This window comes from Vicia villosa, linkage group LG2 (genome assembly GCF_029867415.1).
Source record: "Vicia villosa cultivar HV-30 ecotype Madison, WI linkage group LG2, Vvil1.0, whole genome shotgun sequence".
NCBI classification, from domain to species: domain Eukaryota; kingdom Viridiplantae; phylum Streptophyta; class Magnoliopsida; order Fabales; family Fabaceae; genus Vicia; species Vicia villosa.
This window is the reverse complement of record NC_081181.1, coordinates 113,921,810-113,939,322: the sequence shown is the minus strand read 5'-3', so window position 1 is coordinate 113,939,322 and position 17,513 is coordinate 113,921,810. Positions and strand designations below refer to the sequence as shown.

Here is a 17,513-nt window from a genome sequence, read left to right as displayed (position 1 = left end):
AAAATATATATGAGGTGCAAGAAAGCCTTTCTCTCTTTGAAAGGTTTTTTAGATTGCAAAAGTATTTTTCAAGTGATCATCATACCGTTTTATATAGTCGAGTTGTCACTAAGTTCCGTAAAAAAGAAACCATATAAATAACGTAAATTAATCCATAATCAATTAATAACATGGCTATGAACGGTTATTCTAAGGAATTTTAGGAAACTTATAATTAGATACACACCATAATCGATTATGCACAAGCGAGAATCGATTACTCAGCCACAAATTCTTGGATAATCTATTATGGGGAAAATACCTTTCATAATTGATTTTCTTCATACCTTAATCAATTAGACATGTGAAAAAAACTATTTTGGCTATTTTCTAAATAGTTTTATTAAGAATTTTTCAAATGGTTAAGTTTGGAAAAACAATTTTTGCGAGTGCCTATATATATTTTAGTACAAAGAGCTACACATTATTTACAATATGACCCTATTAATATAAATATAAATACATTTGAAGCTTCAGATCATACCACGCTTTTTGATTTAGTCCATTCATTTGATAATATTTAGAATATATGATCTTTGTTGAGCCGATCATGAAAACATGTTCAAGCTTAAAAATACACTTGTGAGTAGGACCGGTGGTGTCAAGAGAATGACAAGGCATAGAGTTTTCCAAATGAACCCCTAACGTGGCCTAAGTAACTAGTACGTTAGGGTGTGGGCCAAATCTCTATTTCTTGAATCTCTTAGAAGATATTTTATGAAGGCACAACAACTCCTTATTTATGACATAAGTAACAATAAACAAAAGTAAAAGTAAATGGTAAGAAGAATAAAATGGACAAAGTATAGAAGTCTTTCATTTTGATTTTGTCGGTCCATTTGTCCCCAAAGGTTGCCTTTTTGAACATATAAATAAAGTTTCGAATACGTAGGACATAAGATGATGCTTCTCTATCTCTCAACCATCGTACGCCATCCATATTGATCCATACAAAAGTGATTGGGGAATCATCTCCGACAAAAACGAGGTTGATGGGAGAATGGTGTCCCTTATATGGTCTCTAATGCAATGTGTTTTCAAATCTCATTATGGTCTTCGTGAATCAAGGAACATATATAATTGGATATCAACATTTAAAGTTTTCAAGAGATTCTATGAAGGACTCGAACGATTTGAAGAGCTACTGAGAGGAGATGAGTCTCGAGGGTAGCTTGGCTTAGCAGACTTCCAAATCAAAGAAAAAATTATTAATGAGAATCAAAATTCGCTTTGGTATTTCTAAATAGTCATAAATAAATTTGAAAGCTTGGATGTAGGCCAAACAATTATGATGCACTTGAGAGGGTGCTATAGACAATGGCCTCAAAACTCGTATCTTAAAAGCCTTAAAAGAGAGTAAGAACTCCTTCTTCTGGAAGACATCATCATGCTTTGAAATTTAATAATTTAGACAACGACTACATATGTAGTTGACAATGGAAGAAATATCCACAACCAACTCTTTTAGGCTTCAAAAGTTTGTGGAAGGATAATACATGAATATGCCATCCAACTTTTTGTAGCTTAGATGCGTCTCTAAATAATATGCATTTACATAACCATGGTGGATACCATTTCCAAATTAAGAATCAGATTATCGTGGGGATATTACATGGCCATACAAATATAATAACAAGTAAAAGGAAATGACCCGTCTACCCACACTCCCATTTTATGTGAAATGGTTAAAGAGGATACCTCTCCCATGAAATTTAAAGATTAAAGTGAGAGAATATTTCCTAATGTATTCTCTAGTTACATATAAGGCATCACTATTACCCTTAAGTTTAGGGCAATATTTAGGGTGACACCATCCCGTACATGTGGAACAAACAACATGTACTTAGTTTCTAGCAACACTTAGGATGACATCACCACCCATACAACATGAAGCAACCAAATTGACACGTGAGGCCCAAAAATGTAAGTAAAACATGTTAACAACAACAACAAAATCACCAAGAATAAATAATCACATTAAATAAAAATTCAACGGTAAATAAAAAGACATAGTAAGGTGGAAGGAAACCAAACTTGATATGCAATGGAGTTTTGTTAGAGCAATAAATAACTAGTTTGCTTCACAATCATGATTTTAAGAATAAATTTAGTGGAAAGCCTAAAACCTAAGGGATATGAGATATGAAGGAAACACATGAAATAAAGAAATATTTCACTTTTTTTATACACTCGTAACCAATCCACAAATATTAAATGCCTAAAATCTAACAATTTAGAAGCTGTGGATCTAGGAGGCCATGATCAGGCGAATGTACGAGCACCATATATGTTTGAGGAAACCTTCATTTCCCACAAAGATCACCATTACATTTATGGGTTCTCCAAAACACTCAACACAAACCTCACTCTATAAGACTCAACCACATGGCTAGGATCCACTCGACAAAAAAAGGAAGAATAAGGGTTAAGACAAGTCTTCATCATTTATTGATGGAGGACAAGGAAAAAGTGATATTACAACAAATCTACTGAGACATTTGGATCCTGAAAGAAAAACCAAAACCTAAGAAACACATGTCATCCATTAAACATGCTCTAAAGTGTGTTTGCCCTCTCTAGCCAAATATGAAAGTTAATAACGTTTACACCTAACTCGTAAGTGAAGGTGGTCAACATTACACTAACATGAAATCAGAGACAAGTCATAACTTGACCCATCCATCTAAGGATTAGAGGAAAAAAGTTCCATACCAGGCTAATATCTTATCCACATGAAACTAGATCACCGATTCTTATAAAGTAAAATCAATCAAGAGTTGGGCACGCCTTATAGACACACTAAATTAAGGATGATTATGGCTAGCCCCTAAAGACTATTAGATGGCAAGGCTTGCAATATCACTTAACATCTTTCCTTTGAGACACTTGTTCTAAAAGAAGATTCTAAGATTATTAAATACTTAAGTCTAACGAGCAATTCAGACTCAACTTCACACAATTCTAAATTATAAATCTCACATTTACATTTTATACTAAAGAGTTTTAGCAAGTACATTCCTATAACTAAAAACAAGCAATCAATGATTTTCGTCAAGGAGTTCATAGTCATCTCATCACTACTTGTAATTATAGATCTAATCAAATCAATAACAAAATCTAATTGACTTTTGAGAAATGATATTCACATAAAATTCTAACATCAAATTCACAACAAATTATATAAATTTTAAACTATGGTAAGTTATGTTGAGTTGATATACTCAATGAAGTGAAATACTTTACTATACTTCATTAATCATTTATTGAACCAAATATAGAGTTATAAATTTTATGTCCAAAACTTCAAATTTGTTGTTAAAAGAAAAAACACAACTTCTCAAAGCCACAATTTGCCTTTATGGTGCACTAGAGCAAAATATCTCCAAAGTCAAGAGTCAAAACCCTAAAAATTATAAAATCTCTATATTACTTCCTCTCACAGTTTTCGGCCCTGGTTCGCGCTGCTAAACCTCCCTGCCACCTTCCATCTCCAATTCCAAACATGGGTCGGAAGAACGGCGCCGTTTCAGCCAGCGAACCAGTCGCCGAACAACAAACCGACAACAACAACACCCAACTCGAATCCTCTAAGAAGAAGAACAAAAAGAGCAAACATAATCTTCAAAACGAAGAAGACACCCCCAAAAGAAAGCACGAAGAACTCAACATTCAAAACGACACCGAATCGGAGAAGAAAAGTAAGAAGAAGAAAAAGCACAACAAATCGAAAGACAACGGGGAGGAAAACGGCACTGGTAATGGCGATAGCGGCGTTAACGGCGCGGAGACTGTTTCGGCGTCGGATGAACCTATTGTGGTTACCGGAAAGAATGCCGGCGATGAGAAATATGCTGCTGTCAAGACTTTTGTTGGTTCGGGGCTTCCTGATAACGTGCTTGAATGTTGTAAGGGTTTTGAGAAACCTTCTCCGATTCAATCACGAGCTTGGCCGTTTTTGTTGGACGGTCGTGATTTGATTGGAATCGCAGCCACTGGTTCAGGTTAGGTTTAGTGCGTGTTTTTTTGCAAATTTGCGACTTTAAGAATAGTTATGATTAGTTTGTGATATGTGATTTGATATTATATGAATATGTCATTAATATATGCATGTGTAAAAATTGAATGAACTTATTTGATCCTAACTGCGTTTGTAATATGTTTTCAGGCAAGACACTTGCTTTTGGATTACCAGCTATTATGCATGTTTTGAATAAGCGGAAGAGTAAGGGTTCCTCCAAGGGTCGGAATCCTCTTTGCCTTATGCTTTCTCCTACCAGGGAGCTAGCTCAACAAGTATGTTTCTATTAAGACACTGGGTTGTTTAATTGATTTTGAGTTTAATTTTAACTCCTATTTTTTAATTAGTTTCTTGTGTAATTTGTGTTTTTTTGGTGTGAAGTGAAATTAGCAGCATTGCGTCATGTATGGCTACTTTAGCTGATTCCTTAACGCTATGAACTTGGCTCTTCTATTTGGATTATTGTTTATTTCCTTTGAAACATCTTGCTTTTGGTTAGGAAAGAAACAACACGGGAAAGAATGGAAAATTGTTAATAGATCTTGATGTTACGGGTGGGAGATTTCTAATTTTCATTTCTCTTTGTCTCTCATGGGAAAGGGTTACTTTTAGCCTGCTGCTTCTTTGGAGTGAAATTTAGAAAGGGGACAAATGAGTGAGAGAATTTTCATTATTTTATTTCTTTCCCCATAGTGATATGGTAGTTTTACCCGATATATAAGTCTGATTCCGATTTTCTTTTGAAAATATATTATTACAATAAAACATGAAACCTTTTCATCATCCTTATTCTGTCGCTTGCTATTGGTCATTTAAATCGTGCAAGAGGTTAATATTGGTGCCTCATTACATTGTTTTAATTTAACTTTAAAATTATATAACTCCAAAGGAATTTCATAGCCAAAATTTGATAGCAGATATTCCAGAATGATTTAATAGTTTTTCTTTTGATTGTAGCTGTTAAGTGAGGTTATGCAATTCACTCTCCCAACCCAAACAAAAGGATGCTATTTTTTTTTAATACAGTAGAAAGTTATTTCTGGTGACTGTCTTATGTTTTCAACTGGGTACTAGATACTGTTACTGATTCACCAAATGATAAAATGTAGCTGTTGGTATCATATGCTCTTACTGATTCATCAAATGATAAAACGTAGCTGTTGGTATCATATGCTCTTACTGATTCATCAAATGATAAAATGTAGCTAATAGTTTTCTTTAATTCTATTATAGATATTTGATGTTTTGTGTGATGCTGGTAAATCTTGTGGTGTGGAATCAGTTTGTTTGTATGGTGGAACCTCCAAAGGACCACAAATCGCTGCACTGAAATCTGGCATTGTAAGTCATCAAGTTCTTTCCTTTCCTTTTGATTGTTTATCTTATGCTTGTTTAATTCCATATTCAGGTAGCTTTTCTCTCTCTTTTTTATAGACAATTAAATAGTTATTTCTACTTTTCTCATTTAGGATATTGTTATTGGAACCCCTGGTCGTATTCAAGATCTGATTGAAATGGGTATCTGTCGCCTACAAGAAGTATCTTTTGTGGTAAGCAATAAATTGTCTGTTCGAATTCTGTTTTGCTCTCTCTTACTAATAAGTTGTCACTCAATGACTATATTTTATTTGTTGGGCTCACCACTACATTTTTTTGCTAATACACAACTGTTGAAATATACCGGATCTTGAGTTTATATATCATTTGCCTTTTTACTGAATTTTCTTTGACTCTGGATAATCAGTTGCCACTTATCTTTCTATAGTCGTTTATTCTACTTCAAGTGTTTTTTATCTGCGAAGTAGATGCCTGCTTAGAAACTTATAACAAGCCTTCTGCATTACCATTTATTTGCTCTAGGTCCTTGATGAAGCAGATCGGATGCTTGACATGGGTTTTGAACAAATAGTCCGCTCTATTCTTGGTCAGACAGGTTCAGGTATGAGATAATGAGACATTTTAATCAGCTATTGTCTCTTTTTTTCTTTCTTTCTTGTCATTAACTTATTCCTTCAAATTTCCCTGAGCATAGATGTATTTTGTTTACACAATTATTTCCCTGCTTATTTTTTGTTTCATTAAAGAGTGTAATTGTCAACAGTTCGTCAAATGGTTATGTTCAGTGCTACATGGCCGCTAGCAGTTCATCAGTTAGCGCAAGAATTTATGGACCCCAACCCTGTAAAAGTATGTATCTTCGTTTTCTAAAAGCTTTGGTTTGTCGTTTTAATTGTCGAGAGGAAGAGATATTTAAACTTGTGACAGGTTGTTGTAGGCTCAGAGGATTTATCTGCCAATCATGATGTCATGCAAATAGTTGAGGTGTGAATGTTGTCAAATCTACATTTTTGATATGTAATTTATTTATGCTTTTAACAAATATTAATAATTCCTGTTTCATTCATAGGTCTTGGATGAGCGTTCCCGTGATAAGCGCCTGCTTGCTTTACTAGAGAAGTACCATAAATCTAAGAAGTATGTCTTCCTGTGATTCTCTGTTCATTCAATTGCGTCTTTATTATGGCTGTCAACTCGCTCTTTTTACTAAGATCTTGTATCTTTTTCAGGAATAGAGTATTGGTTTTTGTTTTGTACAAAATGGAAACCACACGTGTTGAAAGAATGCTTCAACAAGGGTACTTTTCTACCATTGTTGCAATATGTTCATATTTTTTAAAATCTTATATACCTGGTGAAAGTATCTGGTTATAGCTCTAAGTAATTGTGGTATAATTGTATAAATTAAATGTCTTCAGGGGTTGGAAGGCTGTGTCAATTAGTGGGGACAAATCACAGCATGAGCGCACAAAGGCGCTGTCATTATTCAAGGAGGGAACCTGTCCTTTGTTGGTAAGCTGTTTTATATTATTTTATTAGTTAATCATATCACTTTGTTTCCCTAGAAGTAAATATTAAGAACTGGTTTATTATTGTGTCCCATCAACTTTTGATTGGTTTCTCTGCAATACTTTGACTATGTTGTGTATTCTTATTTTCTTATCGTTTTGCCACTACTCCCTCCCGTCCTAAATAAGAGAAAGTTAGGTGGGTAAACAACAATGGATGTATTTGCTCTAATTTTGGAGTTTGGATTTGGACCAAATACATCAACTTTTGTTGATGAGACTTTTTCTTTTATTTAAGACCAGAGGGAGTTTCTTTTTGCAATGTATTTTTTCTATCTGTTATCCTTGGATGTTTTTTTAAAATCTGGGTTTTCTGTTCTAATTTCCTTCCCCCTTTCTAAGTTATAGTCTTACATCACTCACCTGTAGATGAATTCAAATCCACTTCTTTTATTCCCTTTGGTTCTTAACAAACGAAAGATAAAATAGTAAAGAGATTCCAGACAATATATTGTCATGATTTAAACATGATTGCAAAGGATCCCCTGAATGCCTATAGCTGAGTATGAATTGCTTATATGAGAACCATCTCTTTATTGAGCAAGAGATAAACATTCACTGTTTCTGCTGGCTTTATTTGGCTAACTATTTGTTTTCTCAATCTAATGGGCAGATTGCCACCGATGTGGCTGCACGAGGATTGGATATTCCGGATGTCGAAGTAGTGATAAACTATAGTTTTCCTCTAACTCTAGAAGATTATGTTCATAGAATTGGGCGAACAGGACGAGCTGGTAAGAAAGGTGTTGCCCATACATTCTTCACACATCTGAATAAGGTAGTTAGTTACTAATTCTCTTTTTGATATATTATAGTTCCTTATTTCTTTCTTGTCCCCTGTTTCTGTCATATATAATTGTTGTCTGTGCTCTTGATCCTCTCATACAAATGAATGGGAATATTTCAGGGACTTGCTGGAGAGCTTGTGAATGTTTTAAGAGAAGCAGGACAAGTTGTGCCAGATGATCTTTTAAAATTTGGCACACATGTGAAGAAAAAGGTTTGTTTTCTTCTCTACTTTTGTCTATATACAAGTTTAGTTTAGTTTTTTTAAAATTTTTTATCATGAAGTTTGGATGAATTTCTATTTGTTTTTAATTGCTAAAATATAATTTTCTGCTTTAATATAGGAGTCCAAGCTTTATGGATCTCACTTCAAGGAAATCGCTGTTGATGCTCCAAAGTCTAAAAAAACAACATTCGACTCTGACGATGAAGACTAAATGTGAAAGTGGTTATTTATTGTTTTTTTGGTTCTTGTTATTTATTTCTCTAAAAAGAAAATTATTGGAGTTAAGTAGATTAGCTAGTCCATTTTTGTTGTACCATGTAACAGTCAGTAATTGGGAGCTTTTATTCTTTTCTTCAAGCTGAGATGATAATTTTGAATTAACAATATAGTATATTTTTACCCTTTATGAATGATTTCAATTATTTTAAAATTTGTGGTTTTACCCTATGTCTCTTTGTGGATGATATGTTCATCTTCAGTGGCACTAATTATTTTGAAGGGCAAAAGTAGTTGAGTTATCTCCTCAATGTTCAAAGTAATATGGTGTAGTTGAACTTAGTTCTGAAGTAATTTTTTGCATAATTTAAATTTGTGTCCTACCTTCTCTACTCTAGACCAATGAAGTCCACAATTAGTATAGATTTTACCTTAATATATAAAATCAAGGAATACGTTTATACTTAAAAATGCTCTGGAAGTAACTTTTCAATCATCAAAGGTTTGAGTTTCTGATATTAAATTTTTTAAAGTTTGATAATGAATAGTTTAATTTAAAAATGTGGTGTGCTATTCTCATACAGAGTGGTGAATGAGTATTATTTCTCTCTCATTTTGTCCAAGTTTGTATATTGTTTTTTTGACGTTATTTAATATATCATGTGAAACTTTTCTCACTTATTATTATTACTTTTTTTAAAATCTGTTTCATTTTCTGAGTTTCAATTTATAAAGCTGAAAAAAAGAGTAATGCTTTCTCTTTGATTTTATTAGCTTTCTCATATACGATTTCTCTTTGTTCTACATAGTTGTATAAACTTTACGCTTCCTGTTTCAGTATAATAAGTTTATGCTTCCTGTATCATTATAATAAGAGTTCTTGTATATGAGTTATCAATGGATAAACTTATGCATGTCCCTTCATATATGCTTAGGGGGCGTTTGTTTCACAGAGTAAGAATTTATTCCCAAAAATTCATATATTTAAACTTATGCGTGCCCCTTCATATATGCTTAGGGGGTGTTTGTTTCACGGAGTAAGAATTTATTCCCAAGAATTCATATATATTTAGGGGGTGTTTGTTTCATATAGTAAAAATTTATTTCTAGAAATTCATATATATTTAAGGGGCGTTTGTTTCAAGAGTAAGAACTTATTTTCAGAAATTACTTATCTTAAAAAATAAAGACTGAAAATTTATTTCAAGGCATTTTTTTTAGAAAATCCGTGTGACAAACATTTTAATATTTCTATAAAATTTGATAGTTTTAATTAATTTTTTTAAAAAAAAGTTTATAAATTTTATGTGAATCCACTTTTCCATCTTTTTACTTGAGAATAATTTTATGGGAACATCAGAAGAAGTTATGAGAAGTTATTTTATTCCTTGAAATTTTTATACTCAAGAACAATTATTTTGAATCTTGTAACAAACATGAGTATTTTCATTTCTTATCCATGTATTGAATTATCCATGTACTTTTAGGAATGTGATTTCTAAATTTAAAGCAAACACCCCAATGTAGGGATGACGATGGGTACCCGTGGACGGTGCAACCTATTTTTGGATTCTTCGTAGGATCCATTAAACCAGATCATATTAAATCAACAAATTTAATTTTAACTCCAACAGTACAACTCTAAATAATTAATATTGGGTCCTACAATTTTATCTCATATATTAATATTTAATTCAAATAAAGTGTTAAAAAATTTAAAAAAGCTATTAATAATGACCCTTTTAAGATTTATTATTATTTTAATGAAAAGCTGTTTTTATCATATTGAAGCTACGGTTTGCCAAAGTGGCCAACTCCAATGGCTCTCAATATTAACTACACGTTTGCCAGGCTGGAGAACTTTTCAAGAAACTGCAGTTGGAGAAGCTCTTAATAAATATGAAATCCGTGCAGGATATCCATGAATTTTAAGATATCCACGAATATTAAACGGATGTCCATAGATACTATTGTTTATTTTTTTTTATAAAAATAATATAGTTAATTAAATTTTAAAAGATAATTTTTAAAAAAAATTTAACCCATAATGTTAATAATAACAAAAATGGATTACATTCATTTTGATTTCTTCTTTTATCAAATAAATAAATTCAACAAAAACTAAATAATTTTAATAATATATAATAATAATAATAATTTTATATTAAAAAAAATAATATTTAAATAATTTTGTTAATTATTAACAGATACAGGCACCTACGGGTACGATGTACGAATATCATTAAATCTGTATCCGTGTCCGTAAAAAAGGTAATTAAATATTCATTTATTTTATCTATAAACACCCATTAAGTCATCTAATCTGTACTCGTGAGGCATTTACCTGTGGGTATCCACGGGTATGAGTTTCTTTTTACACTTTAAAAATGAGTTATATAGTAACTTCTCTCTCATATATGATTTTTGTTTTACCGTATAATGAGAAAAAAAATCACAGTGGTTTTTGCTCTTCAATGACCAGCGTATTTAAGGTTCTTGTCGTAGCAGGTTGATGATTATTCGAGTCTCTCATTTTAATTGACTTTGAATTGTTAGTCTCGAATTTGCTTCAACATGGTTCGGTCTTCGGATTCTTTATAAAAATCTACAAATCAAAAATGCATTAATATTAAAAATAGAAAGACATATCCCAATAAACCGAATCCGTTTTCCCACCTTAACTGATTTGATGTTTACTAAAAATGATAATAATGTTAGCTGCTGGACCTTTTTAGAGCTCATATCAAGTGCACATTTTTTAATAAGGATAATGTTTAAAAATAACACTATAAGCCATTTCTTCCTACTCAAGGCATACGTTTTTACTAGGTAAATTACATACACAAGTCCCCTTACCTCATAGTCATGCAAGCAACTAAACCGTCTTTGACTTTGCTTTTGAACATCAACCAAATTGTCCATATATATAATATTAATAAGGTTCCTTCTAAGTTTAGCATTCTTCCACTAAATTGACATTAAAGTAAACATGGTTTAGTCACCATAGCAACATTAAGGCAAAGAATAATGATCATTTAGAATAAGCTCAATATTATATTATGCATCCAACATCTTACATGCATATATATTTATGTGTTTTTATTACATGTATGTATGATTTCTATTTCTAAATGTGTTATCTAATGTGAGCCAATTTTTCCACAAGCCTGCAAAGATTCTTGCTTCTTTTACAATTCAGCATATGCCTTGGCATACATACGCAAGCAAATGGTTTCATTCCCTTTCCCAAAAGTCTAAAACAAATTGGTCTTCTCAAGGCATTAATCAAGCAACAAAATTTTGACCAACTTCACGCGCTTTGTATTTTGTAAACAATTATTGTTTTTAGCTTCATAAATAGTTTAAGATTACTTTTAGTCTATCTAACATAGACACTTAAAATACCAATCGTTAGTTGGTCCAGTGGTGATTGGCGCTGGACTTGGTAGGGAGAACCACGGTTCGATCCCCCGCAACTACGATCGGGAGGGGGCTTGACCCACTTGATGCCAGAGCTGTTCCCCCGAACCGGACTAAACCGGTGGTTATAAACCAAAAAAAAAAAAAAACATAGACACTTAAAATTGAAAAGGGTTAAATATCCTTCAAAATTTTCATCCATACTTTTGGTTTCTTATATTAAGAATATCGCTATTTCAGTCATTAAGTAATAAATTGTCGTTAAGTTGTAAAAACCGTCGTTAAATTGCAAGATTAAAAATGAAATTTGATCTATTAAACTTTTGCAGCATATAATGTTTCATTTCTATATAGACAGTTAGAAATATGTTTGGTGATGTAGAAAATCGTGCATGTCTATCTCCTGTCTTTACTTGTAAAATGTGGTGAAAAAGACCTCATTTCCTAGGTAACCAATCAAAGTGTACCTGTCATTGCATTCCTAATGAAGAATATCAGTTATTATTTTAATATAACAACCACCAAAAAGTGGTTATGTCTAGTTGTCTATTATGAGAAACTATAAAGCAAAACCTTTTATATCATAAGTCTAAAGTCTAAACTATAGTTAGCATATCAAAGTCTGTCTCTACTACTCTGATATGGACTAGCAGAAAGGTTGTAACTAATCTAGAAAAATCAAGAGAACATGGCAGAGAGTGCGGTGAATTTTCTTCTGCAGAGGCTTGTGCCTGTATTTGAGAATAAGGTGAATTTGCTCACTGGGGTTGAAGCAGAAGCAGGATATCTGAAAGGACAGTTGGAGCTCATAGCAGCCTTCTTAAAGGTTGCGGATGCATTAGAAGAGGGTGGTGATGAAGAACTCAAAGTTTGGGTTAAGCAAGTCAGAGAAGTTGCTTATGAAACTACAGATCTTCTTGACGAATTGGAACTTCTTGTCCAGGCACGGAATCACGCAAACCGATTCTCTTTTTCTTTACGCGTCAGGAACATGAAAGCTCGTTATCGGATTGCTCATGAGTTGAAAAACATCAACTCTCGCATGACAACTATTTTTTCAGCTCATAAGAAATTCCTCAAAAAAATTGACACTTCTTCAGAGGCTTCAAATTCCATTCATACAGGTACTACTAACTTCAAAGACTCTTTAGTACCGTTATCTACATGTGAGTCAGTGTTGTGTCTAGTGTATGTCTTTGTCGTAGCGTTTCATAGTGAACAAATGGTATTGTAACAAGGAAAGTGTATTTTTTTTTCTATTACAAAACTCTCATTGTCAGATTAATACAAGTTCTGAAGCAGGTAAAACATGGCATGATCAACGCGGAGATGCTCTTCTCCTGGACAACACTGATTTAGTGGGCATAGACAGGCCTAAACAAAAGATGATTGGGTGGGTGACTAAAAGTTGTCCCCGACGCAAAGTAATTTCCGTTACTGGAATGGGAGGGATGGGGAAAACTACTTTAGTTAAGAAAGTATACGATGATCCAGAGGTGATAAAACACTTCAAAACCTGTGCTTGGATTACTGTTTCCCAATCTTGCAAAATTGAGGAGCTGCTCAGAGACTTGGCCCAAAAACTTTTTTCTGAAATGAGACGAAAAGTTCCAGAAGGCTTGGAAACTATGAATAGTGACAAGTTGAAGATGATTATCAAAGAGCTGTTGCAGAGAAGGAGGTACCTGGTTGTATTTGATGATGTGTGGCATATGCATGAATGGGAAGCTGTCAAATATGCACTTCCACAAAATAATTGTGGCAGCAGGATCATGATCACCACGCGCAAATCTGACTTGGCCTTATATGCCAGCATAGAATCCGAAGGTAAGGTGTATAACTTACAACCCTTGAGAGAAGATGAAGCATGGGATCTATTTTGTAGAAAGACCTTCCAAGGTCACTCATGTCCCTCATATTTGATTGACATATGTAGTTATATCTTAAGAAAATGTGAGGGTCTTCCCCTTGCAATCGTAGCAATCAGTGGTGTTCTTGCTACAAAAGACAAGCGCAGGATAGATGAATGGGACATGATTTGCCATAGTCTTGGAGCTGAAATTCAACTCAATGGCAAACTTGATAATCTGAAAACAGTACTTTGCCTCAGTTTTAATGATTTGCCTTACTATTTAAAGTACTGTTTCTTGTATTTAAGCATGTTTCCTAAGGACTATCTGATTCAGCGTATGAGATTGATTCGGTTATGGATAGCAGAAGGATTTGTTGAATCCAAAGAAGGAAAAACAAGGGAAGATGTTGCAGATGATTACCTCAAGGAGCTCCTTAACAGAAACTTATTGCGAGTAGCAAAAACAACATCTGATGGAAGAATCAAAACATTGAGAATCCATGATCTTCTGAGGGAGATTACCATTTTGAAGTCAAAGGACCAAAACTTTGCGACAATAGTCAAAGAACAAAATGTGGTGTCGCTTGAAAAGATTCGGCGACTTGCGCTGCACGGCACACTACCAAATCCAAATGGACAACAGCATAGACCTGTTTCCCAACTCCGTTCTCTCTTAATGTTCGGAGTAAGTGAAAGTTTAACCCTTGGAAAAATGTTTCCGGGTGGATTCAAACTCCTCAATGTTTTAGATTATCAAGATTCACCTTTGAAGAAGTTTCCAGTAGAAGTTATTGATTTATATCATTTAACATATCTGAGCTTGAAAAACACACAGGTAAAAAAGCTTCCAAACTGTGTACTAGGAAAGTTGCAAAACCTAGAAACACTTGATCTAAAGAATACTCGTGTTACAGAATTGCCTGCAGATATAGTAAAGCTTAAAAAGCTTCGCCATCTCCTTGTATATCGGTCTAAAGTAGATGGTTACGCACAATTTCACTCCAAATATGGTTTTAAGGCCCCTCTTGAAATAGGAAATTTACAGTCACTACAAAAGCTTTGTTTTATAGAGGCAAACCAAGGTTGTGGCTTGATAATAAAACAGTTGAAGGAGCTAAGTCAATTAAGAAGGTTAGGCATCATGAGACTTAGAGAGGAAGACGGGAATGACTTCTGCTTCTGTATTGAAAAATTGACTAGGCTATGTGCGTTATCGATTACTTCTGAGGGTGAGAATAAGGTTATTGATTTGGCATCCCTTTCAGAACCGCCTCCGTTTCTTCAAAGATTGTATTTGTCAGGGAGACTACAAGAGTTACCAAGATGGATAACTTCTCTTCATAACCTGGCCAGGTTATTTCTGAAATGGAGTTGTTTGAAGCAAGATCCATTGGTGTATCTGGAGGATTTACCAAACCTTGCACATCTTGAACTGCTTCAAGTTTACGACGGTGGTGACAAAAGGTTGTTGCATTTCAAATGCGGGAAGTTTAACAAGCTAAAGATTCTAGGCCTTGACAAATTTGAAGGACTCCATAAGGTGACAATAGGTAAAGATGCAATGCCTTGCCTAGAAAAACTGAGCATTGCACGCTGCGAGTCATTGAAGAAAGTTCCATCAGGGATTGAAAACTTGAGTAAACTTAAACTCCTAGAGTTTTTCGATATGCCTGATGAACTCATGGAGAAGATTTGTCAACATGGTCCAGGTAAAGATTACTGGAAAGTATCACATATACCAGAAGTTTATTCTACCTACTGGAGAGATGGTGGGTGGGATGTTTATGCATTAGACAGTTTCAGAGACTGTTCTCCCCGATCTGGCACAGTCGTGAGAAGCCTTGAACGCCGGAATCAGTGGAAGGTTTAGCTTAAAATTAAGGAATAACAAAAATGTGTATATTAACAAATTTAGCTGACTTGTTTCATGTATATATGTCAGCACTCCAAATAAAGGTGTAGATTTTAATTCACCTTTGTTTAAATTTGATCATCAATAATTCAATATACAGAATTCTTCCGATATTTTATATCAAAATCCTGTTCTTTCCCTATGCTTAAAATTGTTATATCAAAATCCTTCTTTCCCTATGCTTAAAATTGTTATATAAATAATGCATATACCAGAGGTTTTTTTTCCTTCTACTCCTATCTTTCCATAGTATTTCCTTTCCCTATGCTTAAAATTTTATTTTTAAATAGACATTTAAAGACTTTTATATCCCATTAAATTATAAAAAAAGGACAAGTTGAGCCTAAGAAGACACATACTTGACATGCTAATAGACACTCAAACCCTAAAAACTGCAGGACAAGGTAACATATTTCAGTATCTCCTATCTGTCCCAAAGTAGTCGTGGTTTCAGCTTACATAATTTGTAGATCAACTCATGCAGTTTAGCTTTATTGACATGATAATCCTTTGGCTTATTTGAAGGTGTCGAATCATTTAATGATAGATCATAATATAAATGAAGTTTGCTTTAATAAGCAGATTATTTTCTTTCATATTTTTCTTATCGATTAAATTAGCTTATTGTATATATTACTGTTCATATCAAAATCATAAAGTTTAAAAATTAGACATTTAAAAGAAAGAGGGCATGGTATTTAGAAACACTGAGATATCATTAGCTCAGACCATGAATCATGAAAAATAAGTCTTCCACTTATACAGAAATTGAATGGAGATATATCCATCATGCCAATCAAAATTTCCCCTCAGCTCAGGTGCAACTCCCGAAACTACTCCAAACATGACGTGTAAGCAATCCTTCAAAAATGGTAGAGATCCTCTTCATTTTTCAAAAGAAATGTAGTTCTCCATTACTATAGATTTTTCGGCCTAAAACTATAATAATGAACTCTATTTCTTTTAAGAAATAAAGATGAACTCGGCTCTCAAAAAGACTAGCATATCTTTGCTGCCTATCTGCATCTCACTATGCATGCATATATGTACAAAAAAAGTGAACATGTGGACTGAAAGGAGACTTTCCCTAGATCGTAATTACGTGAATACCCTTTTCTTGAATAGGCGAGCAAGGTCAACGATTTCATTTCGTCTTACTTGCTTCACCATGCTCTCTTGCTGCTGCTCACTTTCATTTCCTTTCCGTGACAATCTGGTTGTAACATCAACTGTCAAACTAGCCATATCCCTGGTGTCTGTTAACTCGCGCAAAACAGTGGTAGAATATGATGGACTTGATACTAGTCTATTAAGTAATATCAGTATCTCCCGCATAAGAAATGTCCTGAAAACAAATTGTTCATAGTCAGTTAAGGAAATCAAAGACACTTAAATCACAATGCCTATATCACAAATTGTTCATATGACGACGCTTCAACATTTCTCCAGGAAACAAACGATTACAGGCATGGATTACATTTATACATTAAAAAACGTATGGACTTTCCCTAAATAAAAGAGAAGTAATCTTTAGCAAACAATTGTGAAGCACAACCTAATTTGTATTTTTTGTTATTCGTTATTGGGGAATGGATGGCAGGTTATTGATGAGACGAATGTACAATTTTGACGATTGTATTTATTCAGACAAACAAGTTTTATTACCTCTCTTTAAAAATTTCTGGCAGTTCATTGTGGGATCCGGCTTCACGGTCCATCTCAGATACCAGTAATTGCAAAATCGACATAAGATAGTTTACATCTCTTGTAGAGATCCTGTGAGCAATAAAGATTTCAAAACCGGATTGGCCCGATGATGCAAGGAAGGCTAGCACGATAATAGCCTCTCTGCTTGTTTTCAAGTCCTGAAATTACAATTGACGTAAATTTTTAAACAGACGGAAGTGGTTTGGCTACATCCCTATCATTAAAAAAAATATATTTTCGAATTTAAACTTGTTCCCTTCGCTCAAAATCTTTCCCTTTCTCGTTCAACTCTCAAACAAAGCTTTAACAAACTTACCACTAAACCACCTCCATGGGAAGCAACACAATCAGCCAATCCTCGAAGGATGGTGTTAAAAATTTGGAAATTTGACACAGATGCGTTGTCATCCACAGCGCTACTACTGTCCTCC

General features: G+C 33.8%; 3 protein-coding genes across 3 annotated transcripts; 2 read left to right on the top strand and 1 right to left on the bottom strand.

Annotated features, from left to right (window-relative positions):
- The first annotated feature begins 3,395 nt into the window (after positions 1-3,395).
- LOC131651831 (DEAD-box ATP-dependent RNA helicase 5) lies at positions 3,396-8,405 on the top strand. Its single transcript, XM_058921537.1, has 13 exons — positions 3,396-4,040; positions 4,205-4,332; positions 5,291-5,398; positions 5,527-5,607; positions 5,918-5,996; positions 6,159-6,244; positions 6,323-6,379; positions 6,465-6,532; positions 6,625-6,693; positions 6,814-6,907; positions 7,577-7,741; positions 7,871-7,963; positions 8,094-8,405. The coding sequence occupies exons 1-13, from the start codon at positions 3,542-3,544 to the stop codon at positions 8,184-8,186; spliced, it is 1,620 nt and encodes a 539-aa protein (XP_058777520.1). The 5' UTR covers positions 3,396-3,541; the 3' UTR covers positions 8,187-8,405.
- Positions 8,406-11,964: 3,559 nt separating this feature from the next.
- LOC131651828 (disease resistance protein RPM1-like) lies at positions 11,965-15,998 on the top strand. Its single transcript, XM_058921535.1, has 2 exons — positions 11,965-12,735; positions 12,914-15,998. Exons 1-2 carry the CDS (start codon positions 12,300-12,302, stop codon positions 15,331-15,333), a joined length of 2,856 nt encoding a protein of 951 aa, XP_058777518.1. The 5' UTR covers positions 11,965-12,299; the 3' UTR covers positions 15,334-15,998.
- A 74-nt stretch (positions 15,999-16,072) lies between these two features.
- LOC131651829 (protein SENSITIVE TO UV 2) lies at positions 16,073-17,507 on the bottom strand. Its single transcript, XM_058921536.1, has 3 exons — positions 17,399-17,507; positions 17,041-17,240; positions 16,073-16,720 (listed from the first exon to the last, which is right to left on the bottom strand). Exons 2-3 carry the CDS (start codon positions 17,121-17,123, stop codon positions 16,474-16,476), a joined length of 330 nt encoding a protein of 109 aa, XP_058777519.1. The 5' UTR covers positions 17,124-17,240; positions 17,399-17,507; the 3' UTR covers positions 16,073-16,473.
- Between the last annotated feature and the right edge of the window lie 6 nt (positions 17,508-17,513).

Coding starts and splice junctions, on each gene's coding strand:
- LOC131651831 (XM_058921537.1), top strand. CDS start 3,542: ATGGGTCGGAAGAACGGCGCCGTTTCAGCCAGCGAACCAGTCGCCGAA. Junction 4,333..5,290: donor CCAGGGAGCTAGCTCAACAA/GTATGTTTCTAT, acceptor ATTCTATTATAG/ATATTTGATGTTTTGTGTGA. Junction 5,608..5,917: donor TACAAGAAGTATCTTTTGTG/GTAAGCAATAAA, acceptor TATTTGCTCTAG/GTCCTTGATGAAGCAGATCG.
- LOC131651828 (XM_058921535.1), top strand. CDS start 12,300: ATGGCAGAGAGTGCGGTGAATTTTCTTCTGCAGAGGCTTGTGCCTGTA. Junction 12,736..12,913: donor TTCAAATTCCATTCATACAG/GTACTACTAACT, acceptor GTTCTGAAGCAG/GTAAAACATGGCATGATCAA.
- LOC131651829 (XM_058921536.1), bottom strand. CDS start 17,123: ATGTCGATTTTGCAATTACTGGTATCTGAGATGGACCGTGAAGCCGGA. Junction 16,721..17,040: donor CCAGAAATTTTTAAAGAGAG/GTAATAAAACTT, acceptor ATTTGTTTTCAG/GACATTTCTTATGCGGGAGA.